The sequence below is a fragment of the Ciconia boyciana genome, chromosome 2 (assembly GCF_034638445.1).
Source record: "Ciconia boyciana chromosome 2, ASM3463844v1, whole genome shotgun sequence".
NCBI lineage: Eukaryota > Metazoa > Chordata > Aves > Ciconiiformes > Ciconiidae > Ciconia > Ciconia boyciana.
In genome coordinates this window covers 161342014-161363343 of record NC_132935.1, presented here as the reverse complement: position 1 = coordinate 161363343, position 21330 = coordinate 161342014, and the positions used below count along the sequence as shown (strand labels likewise).

At 41.3% G+C, this 21330-nt stretch overlaps 1 protein-coding gene across 3 annotated transcripts in view; it reads left to right on the top strand.

The window, feature by feature from the left end:
- The first annotated feature begins 1607 nt into the window (after positions 1-1607).
- The window catches only part of GALNT11 (polypeptide N-acetylgalactosaminyltransferase 11), a 55127-nt gene continuing 35404 nt past the window's right edge, over positions 1608-21330 (top strand). For all 3 annotated transcript variants that reach the window (XM_072854747.1, XM_072854748.1, XM_072854746.1), the window contains exons 1-2: positions 1608-1717; positions 18107-18439. In XM_072854747.1, coding sequence (XP_072710848.1) covers positions 18145-18439 — 295 coding nt within the window. In that variant the 5' untranslated portion in view covers positions 1608-1717; positions 18107-18144. The remainder of the gene's footprint in view (positions 1718-18106; positions 18440-21330) is intronic.

Here is a 21330-nt window from a genome sequence, read left to right as displayed (position 1 = left end):
ATCAGGGGTTTTGAGAAATGAAACACATGTCTCAAAGACCTTACAGTAAATGACGCTAAAAAGTAGCAGTTTATTAATTCTGTTAATAAAATTATAATCCAAGCACCAGGGAAACTCTTTTCGATAAGAACTAAAATAGCTATTTGGGTAGATTAAATACCTGGAATTACAAGGTAAGCAAGAACTGGCCAAATTAGAAGGCCTTCAAGGATAATGGTTCTGCAGAAAGCACATGTCATATGTGCTGAGGTTGCTTTTACCTAAAAGAGCTTAGCACACACCTCCAGTCCTCAGGCTAAATTACTATGAGAGAGAGATCAAAGCTGCATATTAGCCATTATGAAACAGGAATTATGAAAAGCTGGCTGATGGGGATGCTGACTATGTGGCTATCTCATTTAACTGCACTTACTTTCATCGTGATCCCTGCTACCTCCTTGTCATCCACCTACTAACCCCTCCACAGACTGTCACTCCTTTTTCTCTCACTGCAGCTTCTGATTATATATTGCCTTTTGCCCTCTGTACTTCAATGCTGTAGCTACATCTTTTTGACAAGTTCTGTATTCTGCTCTATTTGTGTTATTATAAAGCACCTTCCCATAACCTCTGGACACCAAGGGCAATATCCACCAAAGAATGGCCTCGGGTGTGTCAACCCTTTTTAATTTCCACTTTAGTAAAATAAAACCTGCCATCTTCAAAGTGTCACTCAGCAGCTCAAGTTCTGTATCTGGGTATTCACAAAAAAGCTCCCAGTCCTGACTATGTTGAGCAAATCTGACACTCAGTTCGTTCTTAAACCTCACCAGGGTTTACAAACCCAACATGCCTTCCAGTTTCACTCCCAGTTTCACTTCGAAAGGACACCTGCCAAGTCAGGTCCTGCACGAAGATGGATCAGTGGTGAAGCAACCCCACCACCCTTTTGTCTAGTAAGTCGGTGGTTAGATCACTTACTCTGGGTATGAAAGATGTGAGGATTCAACACACCTCTCCACCTCTGAGGACGTCAGCTCTTGTCCCTTTAGATGTACACTAACTGCCAAGCTCAGGTTATTTTAGGGTAGTTGTGGTTGATTTCCCTCAGCTATCTCCCCCTTCCCGCTGAAGAAACCAGCTCCTCACATTCCAGACAGCTACTCAAACCACACAGTAAGGAAAACATTCCTAGATGGCGCAGACATCCTCCATCAGCCTGACCTACACCTCTTTCCTCCCCTTCAAAGCCCCTGGACAAGTACTTCCAGCGGTCATTTAACGCCATAAAGCTCAAAGCAGACACCTCCTTGAGGGACTGGAAAGGGCTTTAGTCCTCAGAGAGCGCTGCAAGGGAACTCCTTGCAAGCCCGGGGGGACGGACAGATGCACAGCAACTCTGAAGGGAGAGGCGGTTGAAGGCAGCACATCCACAGCTCTCCAGCCCTGGAACCCCCCCATAGCTTCATGGTCATGCACCGCTCAGCAAAAGGGGGCCAGGCAAGAGCCCCGCAACCCCACCACTCCCCGCTCCGAGCTCGCCATCTTCTCAGGCCGATCCCGCCCCGCCTGTCATGGCGGCCGCGCCCCAGCCTCACGTGACGGCGCCGGCCGGGGAGGGAGGCGGGGGAGGAGGCGGCAGCGGTCACGTGGCGCCACCGCCGCGCGCGAGCGGTGCGCGCCGCCGCCGCTGCCGCCGAGGGCACGGGGCGGGCGGAGCGGCGATGCCGCCGCCGCGGTGAGTGAGGGGCCGGTGGCGGCTCCGGGGCTGTGAGGGGCAGGGGCGGTGGTGGCGGTGTGAGGGGAGGAGGCTCCGGCGGGGGAACCGGCGCCGGTGTGAAGAGCGGTCCCGAGGGGTGAGGGACGGGGTCGGCGGCAATGTGACGGGCTAGCCCCGGGGCGTGAGGGGACAGGGCCGGTGGCGGTGTGAGGGGCAGCCCCGGGCGGTGAGGGACAGCGTCGTCGGCGGTATCGGGCCGCCCCCGGCCCTTTTCCCGCCTGCCCTGAGGGACGCGGCGGAGCCTGTCCCGGGGCAGCGATTCCCGTATCCTGCCGCCCCTGCCCGGGTCAGACGCGGGGCTCCCCCCTGTCTGGCTAAACCGAACGGAGGCAGCTTATAGCGGGGGGGCCCCGCTTGGCTGGGTCGCTGGGTGAGCCAGCCGCATGGGGAGGGCTGTGAGTTTAACCTGACCAACAGCACTTCCCCGGGGAGAGACCGTGGGGCCGCAGTGGGTTGTGCTACACAGGATGGCAGACAACGTAACTATTATTTTTTTTTAGCCTTTAAATGCATGTGAAGGAGCAGCAGCAGCCCGCCTGCAGGTAGACTGAAACTATGCAACTGTCAGCCCAAAACGTGGGGATCTCTACGCGTTAGTTTTGCTGGCGCTGCTCCTTTCATTGATTCGTTTGCAGGGCGAGGGCAGGCGTTGCTTTTTGGAGGGCTGTTTGACCCCGTGGTGTATGGAAGCTTTCTTATCTTTATGACTGGGAGATTTATTTTTAAATGGTTTCTCCTTTTTTGTTCTGGTGGTTTCTAGTATATACTTTGCAACATTGAGGCTCCCTTTTCTTCATAGCAAATATGTGTTATTCTATGTGGCTGGTCTCCAGCCCTTCTAGTCAGTTCCCATTGCCATGTGGGTGGTTTTTTTTTGTTGTTGAAGCTTATAAGGAAGGCTGCAACAGAAAATGCTGATAGCAAATTAACTGTCTCCAGGTTACTTGGAAGGCAAAAGAAAGGTTCTCTGATCCCCTTCTTTGCATGAAAACAGAGCGAGCTGAGCAAGTAACCAAAACAGCTGTGCTGCTGGTAGCAGGGAGCTTAGCAGGTCGGACTCTTCTCTGCTGTAGTGTGGCACTGGAAGCAAACACTGCGTTCTTGCCTTTCCAGGTAGCTGCTTCACCTTCAATCACTTCTTCATAGGTGTCAGCCTTAAAACTGCCATTGAGACTAATTAAAACACTAATGCTGTCTAGTACAGGATCTCTGCTAAACTGTATCCTGACTTCTTTTCAATATCCATTGCAGGGCAGCTGCATTAGACCTTACAGAACCTTATTGTTTAACTAGATATAAAGTGCAGACCCTATGCTTCCAAAGAAAAAAACAATAATCTCATGACCTGGGTTTGTTGCTGCTCTGTAAACAATCTGTACATTTTCTGTTTGGTTTAGTGTATTTGGAGTATTGCTTTCTGTTTGAAGGAATGGTGAAATCTCTTAATGCCAGTACAGTAATTATGCAGGTGGGCAGGATCATCAGCACTCTGCCAATATGCTTTTTTTTTTTTCCCTGGAAAATGTATTTCAACATAAGATCAAATCCCTTCTGTCCTTACTTAGAGTAATCTGTAAGTGACATTAAATATTCTTGAATACTTTCTGATCTTTTTTTTTTTTCTTTCATATGGATCTCCTCTTAATAGGAAACCGCTCACAGGCATATCTGATTAGCTTAAGCTGATCCAAGTGCAGGCTGTGCCCAGGAAAGGATGGTACCAACCTCTCCCTGACAGTATGTTTTGTGCCCTGCAACCCTGTGGAGAACCTCTGTGTATGTGAAATAGTCCAGCTGGGATTCCTAGTCCTCATTTTAGAACAGCATAAAGGTCCAGGTGGTTCCAGATAAGAGGCTTTTGATTAACAAGCAATTGGCCTCCCCTAGTATAACTGTCTCTGAAGAACTGCATGCCTTCTGCATAAGCTTTTCTTCATCTCTGGGTAAGATAAGCTCCTGCAGAGTTTTAGAAGCTCTTCTGCAGCAGGGAAGGAAAGAAATAACACTGCAGCTCTAATGAGCCTTCATCTCTCAGCCTCAGATGAGGAAGCCAGCAGGCTATGTGACATGCGTTCTGGCTTAAGAGATTCTGACTGCAGATTTCAGGGCCTGTTGCCTGTCTTCTGCTATCTAATCACTTTGTCTCAGAGGATGCAAATCGATACTCCATTATGCATAGGAGTAAAATGGAAAGAGTTCCTGATAAGGTGCTGTGTGACAGTAGTTTATGAGAATGGGTGAATCTGTTCATCATTTTCATAGTGATGTAAAATAACAGTAGGTGTGATTCAAGCTTTTTAGGAGGAAGAAAGCCCTGAAACAGCATGGCAAGTGAAATAAAGATGAATTATTAGTATTTTGAAAATTTGTCTATACGAAACATGCTTCCTGATAGAAAATGCTAGAGAAACAAAAGTTTTAATGGTAGTTATAGGGCATGTGTATGGAGCAGGACAAACTGGGTCAAATGGATGAGATGAGAAGTATCTGAGCAGACAGTAAAAATGAGGATTTCAGATCTTCCAACAAGAAAGAGTAGGGTACTGTGGGGGTGAAAAGAACAGAGGGAGGATCGTTCTTACTTCAGTTAATTACCTTGGAAGGTACCGTAAAAAGGTTGTGGTCTGAGCAGCTGGCAGGCTGAGTTTGGCAGTGTGGCAGCTGTGTGTTGACTACTGAAGCAGAGAAGTAAGGGGAGACTTCCAGCTGAAGGGAAAAGGTAAAATTTTGAAAAAATATAATAATTCCTTTCTGTGACAGTTCAGTTTATTGACTTCCTAAACAGTACCATCTGTCTGGCTAGGCAATACTACAGTTATGGGTATCCCTAAAATCAAGTAATTTTCTTTAGTAATTTTTCATTTTGGAGAGGTGCTGCAATACAGCTCTGTTAATTGCTATTGAAGAGCAAAAGTATGCTCATGTATTTCAAGTGCAGAAATTAATTTTTTTCTTTCTCAAAAAATATTACAGAGGTGAAGTCTGTTTCAATCCCTGTTAGAATGTGGGAGATAGATAAACTGCCTTGATTCCTATATAAGGTTTCTTTTCAAAACATATGGTGGCTTATGGAGATAAATGCATCTGCTGTTGCAGCTACTGTGTTAATGTATAAAGTACTGTCAGTACAAAGGCCTCGGCTGTTAACCCAGTGTTTAGCAGCATGAGTAAATGCATTTGTTCAGCTTATTTTGTGTAAGAGTTAATAGTATCCACCACATCCTTCAGCTGTGCTTTAGCATGTTTCTCATGTGAGTCAGCGTTGTTTAATAATTAGTGTAAATAATTTATTTGAAAACTCTGTAAAAACTAGAAATACACTGCAACAAAAAGGGGGGAAATTAGCAAGCTGATTCAGTCAAAAGTTGGCTTCAAGTATACTAATTTTCAGATATTTTGTTGTGTGAACTTCTGAACTACTTCACTGAGATATGATAATAAGCTAAGTCTTTAAGTTAAACAACTGATGGTGTTGTCAAAATGTAGAGTATGGATTGAAGTGCCCGTAAGAGTGACATGCTGTATCTCATCCCTTTCTTGTGCAGTCTAGGGTTTTTGCAGCCAGATACTTTGCCTGTTTGAAAATAGAATACAGTGCTCAGGGGTGAATCAACTTTTCCACTGTTTACACTAGTTAGAAACCCCTAATGCAGGGAACCTCAGGACTTCTACTGCCTACTTTATGCTTTGTAGTAGGAGCAAGAAATATGCGTGCAGGTAGGGAGGAGTCCAGACCCCACTACCCCATACTGCTCACACGTAGGTACTTTGACGTCTTTGCTGGCTCTAAATTCAGTTTGGGGCAGGTGAGCTGTTATGGTTTTCTCTCTCATGGCAGTAGTGGCATTGCAAGTTCTGCCTTTCTGAGATTGAAGGTTTGCCAGGACTGACAAGTTATACTTTATCGGCTATGCTACAGTCACTGTTCGCGTGCATGCCCTAACTCCTCTTGCCATGGAGCAAGCTACCTTGACAAAAATAACGTCTCTTGCTGCACAAGAGGGAAGGAGTATGTGCATGAAGTAATGTTGTAGATCATCTGATGGGAGGTAACTGCTTACCTGCAATAACTTTTTGTCATTCCTAAGACTTCAACTATGAGACACAGCACCATTTATGAAGTTGAATTTTAAATTGACAGGTTAAGCTAATAAACTTGCAGAGGCATGCTAAAAAGAAGGTACCTCAGTAAATGATTGCTATGTGCCAAACTGATTTAAGCAAATACTTAATGAATGTTAGGAGCATGTTCACAGAGGTCTTTTTAGTTTATGTAAAACCATCTGAGTATTGCTTGGCTGAACAACACAGATTTTCTTGTGCAGACATGGATTAAATCAGATGCTTTAGACCTTGGAGGTGGCCTTAATTCAAACAGAGTTCCTTTTCCAGGAAGCACAAAACTGTCCTGTTTTGATACGCAACCCCTTATGAATTAATCTTCGTAGTTATTTTGACTATCTTGCTAATTCCTGAAGTGTAACATCAATAACAAATGATGTCACTGAATCTGTGATACCTCTCTTATTTGGTAGTGAATTTGCTTTCTAGAAGCGCTTTCTTTAGTTTTCTGTTTCCTGGAATACCTTAATTTTGTCAGTTAACATGAATCTCATCTCTTGTATCAGCAGACACTGAGGTTTGTCACCTGTGAGGCAAGAGAAGACTAAGTTTTGGATTGCATGCTAGCCTTCTGTGCTAGCAGTGTGTTCGAAAGCATGGCTCCTAGTGAAGTGGGAAAATACATTTTTGTTCTGCTATTCATTCTGTTGCAACATCCTTGATTTCAACATCAAAACCCTGAGTATGTTTACCCATTAGAAACATTGGCAATATATAAGTAGAAGAAAAGTGCCCATCAGGGGTTGGAAAAGGAGTGCTCCACAACCCTTTCCTCAAAGGGATTTCTTTGGAGAAAGAGAGAATTGAGTCTGTAAGATCATGTAGAAGGGAATGAAAGACAAAGAAAACTAATTTTTGGCGTAACTTGCAGAAGTTTGCTCTCCCTACAGACAGTGTAATATCTCTTCATGCTATCATTGTGACTTATCATTCTAATCCAACAGTTAATGTCCACAAACATGTTTTTTTTCAGAAGCATGCTGATAGAAGGTCTGTTTACTAATATTTGGACATGATGTATTGAGGAAATCTCTAAGATAGTGCCATGTCTTAATAGCATGGAGAAACGTAACAGGAGTTAAGAACTCCAAGCAGTTTAGAATGAGTTAAATATTTTTGCATTGGAGGCAGTTTGGGGATTTAAACTGTAACTTGTTTTAACCTTGCTCACATGTCTGGTGCTACATTTCATCTCTTATTTTAAACAAATAATGTCTATGTATACTAGTATCAGTTACTCAACCTCCATAAAGCTGTTTGATCCCAGGCTAACCGAACTGAGTTGCAAGGGCAGACGGCAGTGTTACAGCAAGTAGCTGACAGGCTAGTGTTACCATACTGTGACAATTTCTGACATCTGTAAGTGAAAGTAACATGTCTGAGATCCAAACATGGCACTTCTAATGTATTTTTATGTTTAAATTCCTGCATATTGGAGAGGAAAACCCTGCAGAAAAAGATAAATGAAGTAGCCTTGTATGATTTGTGGGGAGTAAGCTTGGAGGTCGATGAATTCTGTAATCTGATGCTGTAGGATAAGATGCAATGTAACCATTCTCATTGTCAGCATTACAGAGTTTCCAATTCTGTAGTACCAGTAGTAACTTAATTGCAGCAGTTTTGCATGTCGTACAAGTTCAAGTATAGTCTTTTAGAGTTTCTAGTCTGAGTTTACAAAAGTGTATTTTTGGTATATGGCTGTTGATTTCAGTACCAGGTTCTACGCATGTGGATGGTGGACGTCTGCTTAGAGCTAACCGCAGCACTGGGATTTGCAGAAAAACTTGTGCAAAATGCAGTTTCCATGGTCAGCAGTCACAGGTTTAAAATTGAGACCGTTCAACCCCAGTTTTCACTGTCCCATGCAAAAGTACTTCAGTGAGGTCTGTTTTGTTGCCAAGTTTGCTGCCAGCTTTTTTGGCAAGAGGGCTGTATAAGTGAAGTCTGAATTTTTATTTTCTTTTTAGAATTGGAGAATATGTTTTTCATTTTGCTTGTAAAAGACTAGAAAAAAAGACAAAGCACTTTTGATGAAAATTGTTTAAGATGAACAGAAAGCATACCTAGAAAATTTCAGTCAAAATGTGGAAATTTTATAAAATTACTAGTGATTTGGAAAATGAGAAGTAAAGGAATTTTTAGAATTGAAATTTGTATACAAACGTAATGGTCGTTTTCTCTAGCATTACTATGGTGTAATTCATTGATGTTATGATGAAGAATGGCTTAGAAATACACTGATTGATTATGCTTCTCTAGTGAGTGACAGTAAAATGATCAGTCTTGTTTATGCTTCCAAATGCATGAAGCCATATGGATCCAGCATCAGCTGGGGAGAAAAAAAGAGAGAGAGAAAAAAAACAACCCCAAATAAATAGAAAAATAGATTGGTGCCCTTGAGGCAGTGTATGCAGTCAAATGAGAAATAGCCTTGCAGCATTCATGTCCTAAGACCCATCCAAATTAGCCTGTTGTCATAGAGAAGCTTGTGTTTGTTACCCCGTTCCCAGTCAGGACTTGCAAGCAGTTCTCAGCAACAAAGTGTTAAGTTTCAGACTCAGCGTTTTATTGTTCACTGAGAATGAAGACACCAACTGGATTTGACTGCTACTGCAGTAAATGTGTTTTCACTATGTAACCTTGCACTGCTTCTTTAGTGCCGACTCTTCTGGAAAAAGGTGAGCCTTCTTCTGTTCAGCTGTTCATGTAGAAGTGTATCTTATCTAATTATTTTGCATGCATCTGTATTTTTACTGTTATTTTGGTGAGCTTTGCAGACATGAAATGCAAAGAACAGCTAAGCAGATTTTAAACATTTAGAAAAGGTATTAAGCAGCTTACTTGTGTGTAGTTGACCTTGTAAGCTCTCTTACATTTTGCATTTGTATATAGTGCTGGAGGGTTGTTAAACTAATATTTAGATACATGGATCTTTAATGTGAGAGACACGCATTGAAAAAGAAGTTGTCAGTGTGGGTTTTTTAATCTTGCTGTTTTCTAAGCTATATGTGAGGAAGGAAGGGCTGTATTACAAAGTGCATGCATCTTTGGAGACAGTACATGAACGTTCTGGCTTTCTTGAGAGCTGGTTTTGCTAATGAAAAGAAAATCTCACTGTTTCAAATGGAAGAAAGTATTTATTAGCAACGAAAAGGAGAAAGGTATTTTTAGGACTCCATGAATGGCATGACATGTATTTATATGCCAGATGGCTTAAAGTAACATCCAGCCAAGCAGCCCTATGGTGCAACATTTGATAGGGGGATAGATAAGAAAATTCTGTGCATATAATTGTGCTTTAGGAAACCAGTAGCTTTTTTTGGGGGGAATGAGGACACTGCAGCAGCATGAAACTGTCTACTGTATAGCACTTATTTACTCAGTATTGAGCACTAGGATTTTGGTAAGCTCATGTTTCTAATCCAAGTGTACTTGCTTTCTCTAATCAGACTGGACTATTATGTTACTTTCCTTGATGCAGTGTTGTACCACTGGTTGTAAGTAAAATGGGTGTTCTTTTCTGTTGTTTGTTAACATGAGATCCTGACTCTTATGAAACTTTTTCTTTCCAAAACTTGTAACTGCTTTTTCCATTAAAATTGTGTCCTTAAATGAGAGCTCTTGTGAAATACGCTCACTTCTTGGAGAGGAGTACATGAGGAGAAAGGTATCCTTTATCAGTAAGGAAAAAAAAATCTAGTATGTTTTGTTGTTGACAAAGAAGTGAAAGATGTTACTGCAGAAGATATTTCAAAATTTCTTTAAGGGAGCATTTGAAATGGAGGTGGGTAAAGAAGGAACTTCACATTTTTATTATAAAAATGCTAAAGCATTTGCATTCACTCTGGTATGGCAGCCTGCTAAGTAAAGCTTTTTTACTGGAGTTGAGAAATTCCAAAAAGCTTGATAAGCAAAGTTATGTTCCTAGAGGAGGCGTTTCAATATATAGTCCACAGATTTAAAAATTATAGCATGCAATATTTAGACATCTCTGGTTGAAGTCCAAAAACTGAAATATAAATGAGTATATAAGTGAGTCATTTGACAGTGGTAAAATAGTGAGGGGTGAGAACCTAAAGACATAAAGAAGATGGATTTTTAAGTTTTTCCTAAAACACTTTATGCTTTTCAGACTTAGTATACTCATAGCATAGTTTCTTAGGTCTTCAACAATTCATGCAACTAGTCTATGTGCCTTTCTTTATCTATAAAGTATAATGAACGTTAATAGTATTTTAAGATTATTTATCTATAAAGTGTTGATCAAAATTTGTATTCATTCCAGGAGGATTTATTTTAGGTGGTGTGACATGGATTTGTATAGCTGTGCTGAAATGACTAAACTGTTGGCTCTCAAAGCTTTTAAAGTTGCCTTTAGAAGTGACTTACAGAGGCTAATTAAAAATAGATCTTAGCATGTCATCTCATTAAAATGAATGGGAACGGTGATCTTATGCAAGAGGACAGCCTGTGGTCCTCAGTATATTTCTGTGCATGAGGGTTGCTGTGACTGGAGTTGTATTAGTCTTTTTTTAACTCTTTCATGCTCCCACCTTGCACCTCACTAAATAGCCTGGTTCTGTTTCCTTGATAACATCCCTGTAGGTAGTGGCAGGCTGCTATTAGGTCGTTCCCCCACCAAAGCTCTCTCTTCTGCAGGCTGAAGAAGCCCAGTGTCCTCAGCTTCTCCTCACAGGGCAAGTGTTCCAGCCCATGACCATCTTGGTGGTCTTCCACTGAACTCACTCCAGTTTATTGATGTCTGTCTTGCACTGGCAAATCCTGAACTGGGTACAGTACTCTGCCCATGGTCTTATGAGTGCTGCGTGGGATGGTGTAATTGCAACCCTCAGGCCGCTGGCTGTGCTCCTGTTGATAAGCCCATATGCTGTCAGCTGTCGTTTCTGCAAGGGCGTGCTGCTGGCTCGTCTTTAGACAGACCTCCCAGGTCCTTTTCTGCAGAGCTGTTCCTCAGGCTGTGTCAGTGGCCAGGGGGTTTGTCCGTCCCAGGTGCAGGACTTAAATATTAAGTCCTTGCTGAATGTCACGAGGTAGGTTCCTGTAGGCCCAACCTGTCTTTACATGAGTAGTTACCTGCCTATATTGTGTCAAAAATGGCCACTTAATTCATAAAGTACAATGACCCATCCCTTCTGCAAGGTCAAAAATTAATGGTTGTTTTTAATTGAAAATAAACTGGCAGGTAGATCCAATTTAGTGCTAAAACAACCCAGTAGGAGGGTTTTTTTATAAGGAGTTAGATTGGGTTGGCGCTTAGATTCTGGAGCATGTGAAACACTGAGCTTTTATTTGGAAATATCTCTGGCTTTTGTTTTGAATGTATGTTCAATGGATGTTGCTCCTAGTGATACGTGTTGGAGTCTGAAACAAAAGCTGCCTAAGGTGTTCCTTTTTCATCTTGCTAGGCTATTAACTGTGACTCTCCCTTAAGACTGGTTGCAATGTAAGGGATGCCTGGAAAAAAATAATTCTCATGAAAGTGCAGAAGCTACTGTGAGCGGCATCTCTGTGTGATGAGTGTATTATTGGAGTACTACTTCTTCCTAATCTGGCCTCTGTTCATCGTACTGTTAATGCTGTTGTTTGCTAGTGATTCAACAAGAAAATAGGAAATCCTGTTCATGCTGATGCTTGTTTTGGAAGAGGAGTGGTGGTAGCCATAACATCTTGGAGGCCAAGAAACACAGAAAGAGTTAAGGCTATTAAAAGAGCAAAATTGCATTTGGAAGTAGGGTTACTTTATCCTCTTGGGTTTTTCCCCCCCCCCAAAATAAATAACAAAATAAAAATTAAAAGCTTCTGTAGAAGGTCATGCAGCAAATTATCCTAATACTCTGTAGAAAGATAAAATTTTTTAATGATTTTTTTTTTTACTAGAATGCTCTTTAAAAATGAAGATTATACACATCTGTTCCTTCCCTTAATATAGGCCGAAAATACACAGGCAGTCTTGCAGGAAGTCTGGGTAGTATGAGTTGTATCTCTGTCTTCTTTTTATTTTTATTTTTATTTTTTTAGAAAAGCTGTTCTTGGAAAAACTACAAGCAGACTTTAAGGTTTTCTCAAATAATTCTTACTCCTATTTCAAAAACCTTGAGGTTAATCTGATCCTCTGTTTGACCTCTGACAAACATGTATTTTGGCACAGTCATGAAATATCTAGTCATACGGTGTGTTTACTAAACTGTTGAGGTTAATCCAAGCAGATTTCAGTGTGTAAGCAGTGGCTGGTCATAGAGCCCGTAGCTACTTTTGCTCTTTAAGCCAAAATATTGTGAAATGTGGTTGGCAATTTTTTTTTCATTAAAAATATTGAAGGCTAACACATTGGGCCACTGTTAGTTAGAACTGCACAGGTTACTAATTACAAACTCTCCCAGGCTGTCTGGGAGAACAGAGTTGTAGCATTTTTGGGCCGATTATTAAATGAATGTAAATGTTATGGGGTTTGAATGTATGAAATTAATGTCATGCTGGCATGGTAAGGATGCTACAAGAAGCTGGTGTGACATGGAAAGCAGTATTGCACAGTAATTACTGAAGTTCGAGTCTGGCAGGTAGGGTCCTGGAGGGTGGTTTGGTGGTGTGGGTTGGTTTTTTTTTTGGCTTTGCAATTGATTGACTTTCAGAGACTTTTACTGAGTTACTTATATTTAACTTTTATAGTTCTCTTCAAAAAAAAGTCAATGATTTACTACTTGTGCAAGGAACTAAGACTTCTTTACTGGAATTCATGGAAATTAGAGAGGAATATTTTACTCTTGGCATTTCTGGCATTCGGGTCTGCAAACTCGATTCCAAGGCTCCGCCAAAGTCTGAAAACTATCAGGGACTAAATATATGACAATCAAAACAGAGCAACAAGAGAGAGACAGAAAGGCAGAATATTTGGTTAGAAATTCTCAGAATATTGTGCTTTTCACTCTTGATCTCTTCTGAGCTGATGCTGATGGGGGCAGCTTCTAAGATAAATTTTTTCCTTTCTCAGTCACTCCAGTTGCCTCCAAAATGGACTGTAATTTCCTCATGTAGGAGATGCTGCCACCTTGAATGATTTCTGTTTGTCATCTTGAAGTATCTCTGGACTCCTAAGTATACTAATGCAAACAGCCATAAAACCCATGTATTGCTAGGATGTTGATGTGAATGAATGCTTGTAAAATTCTTCAAGGTGTTATCATTTATTATTTGCTGTGAAAGCTTCTCTCCTGCTGAGAGAGAGGAAATGTCTTCTATTCTTTCTGCATGTTCTCCACTACATGCATTTTTGGGAAAGAGAATTGTTTGAGGTATTTTGGAAACTTAATTTCAGCAGCTGTATTGGTTTTTAGAAATGAAGGGGGGAAACACGATAGACCCTTCAAGCCTAGTCTAAATTACCAGTAAAATCTGTGAGGAACTGTATTATGAAACAATTCATCTTGATATGTTTAAATCATAGACCTTTTTTGGCAATTACTATTTTTGTTTGCATTTGAATAGATAAATAGAAATGAGTTTTAACTATAGTGTCCAAATAGCAATTTAGTGGTGACTGGACTCACTGTTACTGTATTCATTGCATAGGTGAAAATTATTCTTATGAACCCATTGACATTGTTATCTGCATAATGCAATTCTGCTTTTTTGATGTAAGTTGTTTCTATCTAACTGTTCAAACCTGCTAGCTCTGCTTGCATTAGCAGAGCTTTAGGGCTGTTGAGTTAAAAATATATATAATCTGTTTTTCTCATGCAGCATGTGTCAGGACTGAGAAAGATACTAATACTTTGGGTTTGAAAGGCATATCCTTTGCATCTCCTGTATTCAGGAACAGCTTGTTTCTATTTAAAAAAAAAAAAAAAAGGTGAGGGGGGAAAAAGAAAAAAGAAATTGTTAGGCTTTGCTTAAGTTTCAAAATCCTGCTTGGAGAAATCAACTGGGAGAGGATGGATGTTTGAGACAATCATCAGGGTACTGTGATCATGCATAGACAGTCAGAGACAGTTATTGGGTAAATTGGGAAAGCATGTTTCCTAGAAGACTTCACAGAACTGGAGAGCAAAGGAGTCTGGACGGGGTAAAGCTTTTATTCACTGTATCTGGATGGCTTGCACAAGAAGTCATGGATGGGTAGATGGATGAGGTGAGAATTGAGGGCCAAGTGGCTGCCTCTGAACTGAACGTTTCCTCCTGGGTCCTTGTGACCAGCTGAAGTATTCTCTCCTCCCTCCCTCTGGTGTGTATCAAAGTGGTTATTTTTTCCTTGCATGCTGAAATGAGTGAAGGGATACTTGTTTCTTGGTATAGTGAGGAGAGGCAGAGATGTATTGATGTGATTGTACTTTGTATGCATAAAAGGATAGGGCTGGAAAGGTTCTCCTGGTTCCTCAGGGCAGGTCCCAAGCAGGGCTGGCATTGCTTAGGACTTGAAAACCTACTGTGGCCTCTTTGCTAAAACACATCTGTAGAAGAAGTCATGGTCAACCTAAAACTGTTTAAAACTGGAGTGTGCAGCTCTGATGCAGATTGTGACTTCTGTGGCTGCTTAAATGGTAGATGTGGTTGAAATCCATAGGACAGTGGTTGTGTAAATGCATATGTGTTGGTGAATAAAGTAAGCTAATAAGCCTCAATGTGCTTTTCATAGACAGGGTTTAAATTTTTTCCATTCTGCCTTCAAAAGTGTTGTGGTTTAACCCCAGCCAGCAACTAAGCACCACACAGCCGCTCGCTCACTCCCCCCATGGTGGGATGGGAGAGAGAATCAGAAGAGTAAAAGTGAGAAAACTCCTGGGCTGAGATAAAGACAGTTTAATAGGTAAAGCGAAAGCTGTGCGCACCAGCAAAGAAAAGCAAGGAATTCATTCACTGCTTGCCATGGGCAGGCAGGTGTTCAGCCATCTCCAGGAAAGCAGGGCTCCATCATGTGTAACGGTTACTTGGGAAGACAAACGCCATCACTCCGAATGTCCCCCCCTTCCTTCTTCTTCCCCAGCTTTCTATGCTGAGCATTACGTCATACGGTATGGAATAGCCCTTTGGTCAGCTGGGGTCAGCTGTCCCAGCCGTGTCCCCTTCCAGCTTCTTGTGCACCCCCAGCCTCCTCACTGGTGGGGTGGGGTGAGAAGCAGAAAAGGCCTTGACCCTGTGTAAGCACTGCTCAGCAGTAACGAAAACATCCCTGTGTGATCAACACTGTTTTGAGCACAAATGCAAACCATAGCCCCATACTAGCTACTGTGAAGAAAATTAACTCTATCCCAGCCAAAACCAGCACAAAAAGTGTGTGTCTAACAAAACATTCGGTACTTAAAGAAAATAAATAGTGAGTCTTTATTTTCCTGCCAAATGTATTACCAAATGTCTTGGTTGAATCGCAAGCTACTGAAAGGGCCTTGTTTTCTGCATTATGGAGTTTCTGTCATTTGATTTAAATGTAGTATTTCAACCTTTGTATCCTTCTACAAAACAGTGAAGGAGGGGAAAAGAAAGTGAAACAGTTCTGCTCTAGCAAGGAGCATGTGGAAATAATATTGTGCTCGGGTTTGCATTTATTGCCTGTGTAAGAGTAACCAAGTGTGTGCTTTCAGCCTGATCAGAGGGCTTTCTGGAGATGGAGGGGATGAACAGCAATCTTTTCACTCCGGTGATTACTAATTTATCCCTTCCTCTTTAATCAGAGTGTGCCTGATGTCAGTCACAGCAAAGTTTAACTTTAGTGCGGCTAGAAGTGCTACAGCAGCAAGGAGGAGCTGTAAAAGAGATGCAAGAAACTGGGGAAGTACTTAGTCCATGATGAATTCTGCTCTGCATGCCCGTCTTCCTACTGTTACCTGAGATATCAAGGGTTATCTTTAGTTGTCCTGTGCAAGCTGCAGTGTAGATGTATCCTTAAACAGCTCTGAAATGAAAAGGTTCCCGCTCTGTTATAGTAATTTTTATCTTATTAGAAGAATTTGGTTTGACAATGTAAGTGCATGTGCCATGATGTTAGGATTGTGCGTCTGTGTTACCATAGAGAATGGAAAAACAACTCTAGCAGGTTTTGAGGAGCAGTATATCAGGCTTGGACAAGTCTTACAGCAGATGACCTCCTTGTGGCCGTGCAAAAAAAACCTGGCAAGCAGCCAGATCTTCTTTTATGGATAAGTATTAATTGTCTGCAGACTGTCTGGCAAGAGGAATTATTATAATTAGAGGATGTAACTGTATATCTAATCTTGCTCCTTTGCAGCCTTGCATGCTTTTTCTGAGCCTAGATTTGCCTTGCTATGATCATTGACTACTGTTCGCACAGGGAATAAGGCATTGGGGATTGGTGGTCTGTACCTCTCCAACTGGTAAACCCATTCTGCAAGCTAGAATGAGGGAGTTTTTTTAATCATTTCTGCCCCCAGAGCATTTGTTGCCTGACTAATTTCATGGCCCTACAGTTAATTGGCAAGATTTCTGTGTGACAGTGTTAGAGAGAGCGCCTGTTTCACAGAGCATACAATTCATTTGTATGCACAAGGTCAGTATGAGATTTAAACCCTGTTTAAGACCTTTTTAAGCTCCTTGGGCTTAACAGCTGCGTAGATTGTTGCCTTGCAGAAGTGAGGGAGTTTGACATGGTAAGAATAATGGGTGAATTATTTTTTAGAAGTTTGGGGTTTTCACTTTATTTTACTTTGTGGATATTTTATTTTTGCAAGGGAAACAATGATCTACTGCAGTCTGTGAAATGTGAGCTTGAATTTTGACATGTATTCTTTTTGGATGCAAGTCACTTAGGACTCAGAATTACATTGCCAAAATAAGTGGGATCTTTATAGGTTTCTTTGGGATCGTGAACGCCTTCTACCTCTGTTTAGTAGTTTTCTGTATTGAGAAGGGACTACTCTGTTTGCACTCATAAATGTTGTTGTGGTTTGTTCTTTACCAGGCTGACCTGAAGACTTCTGGTAGTTTCCGACTTTTTGAGAAGTCTGAAAAATGCATCAGTATAAACCCTTGACTCCTACCCCAATACTCTATTTTCTTAAAACAAATGTTTTGCTAATTAAAAGGTGATTAAATGATTTCCTGACTTTTTGTTACTATGCAAAGAATTTGTGGTTAGATAATGATGAGAGAAATCTAATTCTTTGAGTTAGTGTTTTTCTCAGTTTTGGGAACTGAGCTGTAGAGTTTTGGGGGGTTTTTTTGGAGCCTTTTTAGATTTGAGAAACTCCAGAAAGTTTACCTGGTTGTCCTGGGCCATATATAAAATGTTATCCCCAGCCTCATATGCTTCACTTCAGGGATTTGCTTATGATAGTAATTTTCGATGTAGCTTGGTGAAATTGTGTTAGTGGATGAGTGCCTAAAGTAAAACTCTGGGCTGGGTTGCTTCCTTCCATCTCTAGGTGGGCATCTCTTCCAGGCAGTATGGAAGCTCTTCTGGACTCTGCAGGGGGCTGCAGGAACCCAGGAAATCACCTTGGAGCTTCTTGCTCTTTTCCTATCCCATACCTGTTTCCTTTCTGCAGAGAAGAGTATCTGTAAATGTGACTATCTTGGTGCTATGTGTTGTTAAATTGCACTCCATGATTTCTGGTATTTCTGGGATGCTCATGATGGCTGTTCTTAAATTTGGGGCAAGAAGGACTGAACTATGTAGCTTTTTGAGTCTGTGTTCTCTCATTCCATGCTTTAGGATAGGAATTGAACTACAAAAATAGACATGTCTGGATATACTCTTGGGCAACTGGCTCAAGGTGGCCCTGCTTGAGCAAGGGGGTTGGACAAGGTGACCTCCAGAGGTCCCTTCCAACCTCGACCATTCTGTGATTCTGCAAAGAATCGGTTCCCTGTGTGTAGTATATTTAGTTAAATAGTGATATGTTTAAATGAATGCAGGCATACAAGGAATGTACTGTTGTGGAAGAGAGATAATTATATAACTATTATGAGGAAAAATTAATCATTTTTACCTTTAATTGTGATGTGTCACTGAGCTCTTAGTGATGGTTTGCTTCATGTTTTTAAAGCAGTCGTATCTACACAGAATGTGCAAACTGGTCATGTTTATTTTTTGAATGGGAAAGTGAGAAGGGATTTCTTTCTTAAGGTCTGTGCTTAAAGTTTAAGTTCCAAAAATCATTTGATGGAAAAGCAACCTGTAGAATGTATTTCCTAATGTATAGACCTGATGAGGTAACAGGCAGCACTCTCAAAATGTGTATTTTCACTCTTTTTCAGGTAATTGAGAATGAGTCCTCAACGATGCTAAGTCTACAATGGGAAGTGTCACACTTCGCTATTTCTGCTATGGGTGCCTTTTCACATCCGTGACCTGGACGCTTCTGCTCTTTGTTTATTTCAACCTCAGTGAAGAAAACCAATCCTTCAAGAATGTGCCCGTCAAGGGGCTGGAACCTCAGAGGCCGTTTCCAAAAAAATTCTACCCCCGTTTTACGCGGGGGCCTGTTCATGTACCTGAATTGCAACAGAAAGAGAATAAGATAGGAAATCCCCTTGGAAATCATGTCCAGGACCCAGTTAAGGGAGAGGTAGAATTCTCTCCTGAAATGGGTAAGTGGTTTTCAGTGCTGATGACAAAATTATTAAAACAGTAGAAGAAATGAGATATTAAGTTCATTGGTTTGTTTTTTGTTTTTTTTTTTAAAGGATCGCAGGGAAAATTGTGTAATGAAGTAGTCTTGTTTGTTAAAATGCAGGTGGTACTAGGGGCTCACTTCATTAGGAATTACTTGAAATTTATTCTATTGTGTTTAATCCAAAATATACTATTCCTAACATGTACGGCTGTGCTGTGTAAGTGCTAATGGGGAGGACTGGATTATAGCAAGGTGTCTACCCTTGATGTAGTTCTTGCTTTTGGAAGGTTCAGTGTATGCTTGTTTCATCTCTTACTCCTATGTTGACTGGGCTAAAATACATTAACTTTTACTAGCCACAGAGAAACTCTACTCATATGCAGTAATTAAAAATAGCTTGATAACAATAGACAATGAAGAGGACCCGTTGATTTGGAGAATATCCTTGGAGTATGAAATCATCTACAAAAAATGTGCGTGGGACAAATTACAATGAAAGATTTATTGAGATGACAGTGGTAAGGGCCAAATCCTGCTTACTTTGCACCAACAAAGGTCTGTGTGTTTCGTTGGAGCATATTTCATCAATGAGATGATTTGGGTTTATCTTCCAAACTTGTCTTCCAAACTAAAATGCTTTGTATATTTAACTGCTTACAGCTTAGTGTTCTCTGTTGTGTTCACATATGCCAACTGAGGCATGTTGCATAGTGGCCTGCAAACTTGCTTTAAGTTTGGAGGCAGATGTGGAGTGTTGTGGTATTCATGTCTGCTGCTTTGGGAATTACGGCATAGTACCCTTCATAGCCAGGAGTTTAATGCTCATAGCTGATTGAAGTCCTCTGTCATTACTTTGGATGAATACTGAATCACTAGCTTCAAGAGTTTATAGAACTTTACCAAATTTCAGTTTCTGAGTTGGTCATTAGACCTGTGTGAATATGTAGGAAAAATGCCAATTCATGTTGCCCTGTGGTATTAGAAATGTTTATCAGTTCACTGCAAAAAGCATGAGAGCCAAGTGAGGTGAAGGCCAGTCCAGAGGTGGCCATTTCTTTCCAACTATTCAGTACTGGCCAGGAGAGAAATTGGACCTTTTTAACTGAGAAGTCCCTTGATCTTCAAACCAAGTGACTGGTTTGGTTGGTGAAAGCCAAGGGGAATTACAGTGCCAGGATAAATTCTACATGAATCATCAGGAGACAGCTGGCTCTGTTAGAATTAGATCAGGTGCTGCAGGAAAGGGCTTCCTGTCTATCTAGGGTAGGGCAGTGATAAACACACAGAGCAAAAAAAAATGAAAAGAAGTTTGGCATATGATAGCCAAAACCAAACTGTCATCTGGTAGGACAATCTATCTTTGCTTTTTCTTTTCTTTTCTTTTTTTTTAACCTGGGAGAGCCACATAACACTTCTGAAGTAAAGCCTGAACTGATGTTTTGATTGCAAAGCCCTTATTTTCCAAGGGCTTTTATCTGCTGTTTGGACTGATATCTTTCAGGCCTTTTGAATGCATTTTGGATATTGTTCTTCATGAGAATGTTTTAAAAATATTAGCATTCTTTCTTGTCTGTATTCAGAAGATCAGAAAAAAGTAGTTAGTGGTTGGTTATGGACAGACTGTAGAATGAAACATTTGGTATGTGGTTCTTAAGCTCGTGCTTTGTATAAAGAAAATGTTTTAAGTTGACCCAGTGGCACAGTGTTACTGTGACACTGAGTATTCAAGAATCATTGAGCTGGGTGTCTGAACTGACAAGCTGGAAACCTTACTTTGGAAATGCATGTGGTTCAAAGGAGGACTGGCTTACCACTTTAGACCGCTGGTGCCGGAAGAGTGGCGCTGCCACTGTGGACAGACCTCATTCCTGTCCCCGTGATGCAACTTATCCACAGTGGGAGCACTCATCCCCGAGCATGAATAGCATCAGTCACCACAAGACACGCTATGTGGGTGTATCCCACATCTTTTCCAGATATCACTACGCAGCACTTCCCCCTTAGTCCTGCACAGATGTCAAGGCATCTACTCTTGAGGTGTTTGATAGTGCAGCTGCATTGCCATTGCTGTACTCACAACTAAAAGTGACAGGGTGGGATATGTAAATGGTGGGAATGTGGATGCACAGAATTCCCTCTAGAAGGTCATCTTATACCTACAGGTAGACTTTGTTGCTGAAACACAACTGGTAGTGACACAGCTGTGCTCTGAAGGCCAACCAGGACTACTTGTTTGAACAGGAAGAAAGCTTCAAAACTTTTTTAATGACCTTTTCTTCTGTTCTGTTTTTAACCCATCTTATTTTCTCCGGGTATGAGTTTAGCTGGCTTTTGCGTAGCTGTTGGAAACCGGAGAACACAAGGTATGAAGACAAGCTGAGAAGATTGAGTTTATTGTGCCTTAGGGAGAAGGCTAAGGGGTGAGATTTTATTGCTGTCAAGAGCAACTTAATGGGAGGCTGTAGGGAAGATGGAGCCAGACTCTCTGCAGGTGCATGGAATTAGGATAACAAATTAAAGCAAGGAGGAGATTTCTATTAGACAACAGGAAAAGCATTTTCAGTGTGATGGTGGTCAAATGCTTGAACAGGGACATGAAGTGGTTGTAGAATCTCCATCCTTGGAGATACTGGAGGCTTTCAAAACTTCACTGGACAAGTTCTGAGCAACCCGAGCTAGTTGGACATACTTTGAGCAGGGGATTAGACTAGATGTGCCTTCCAACCTAAATTAGTCTGTGGTTCTATGAAACACACTATCCCGGATGGATGGTAGCATATGAATGAGGAACCCCCTTGTTAATTATTTTCTGCAGATTTTGAACCATATGGAGATGATGGGCAGGGTGGAAGGAGATAAATTACT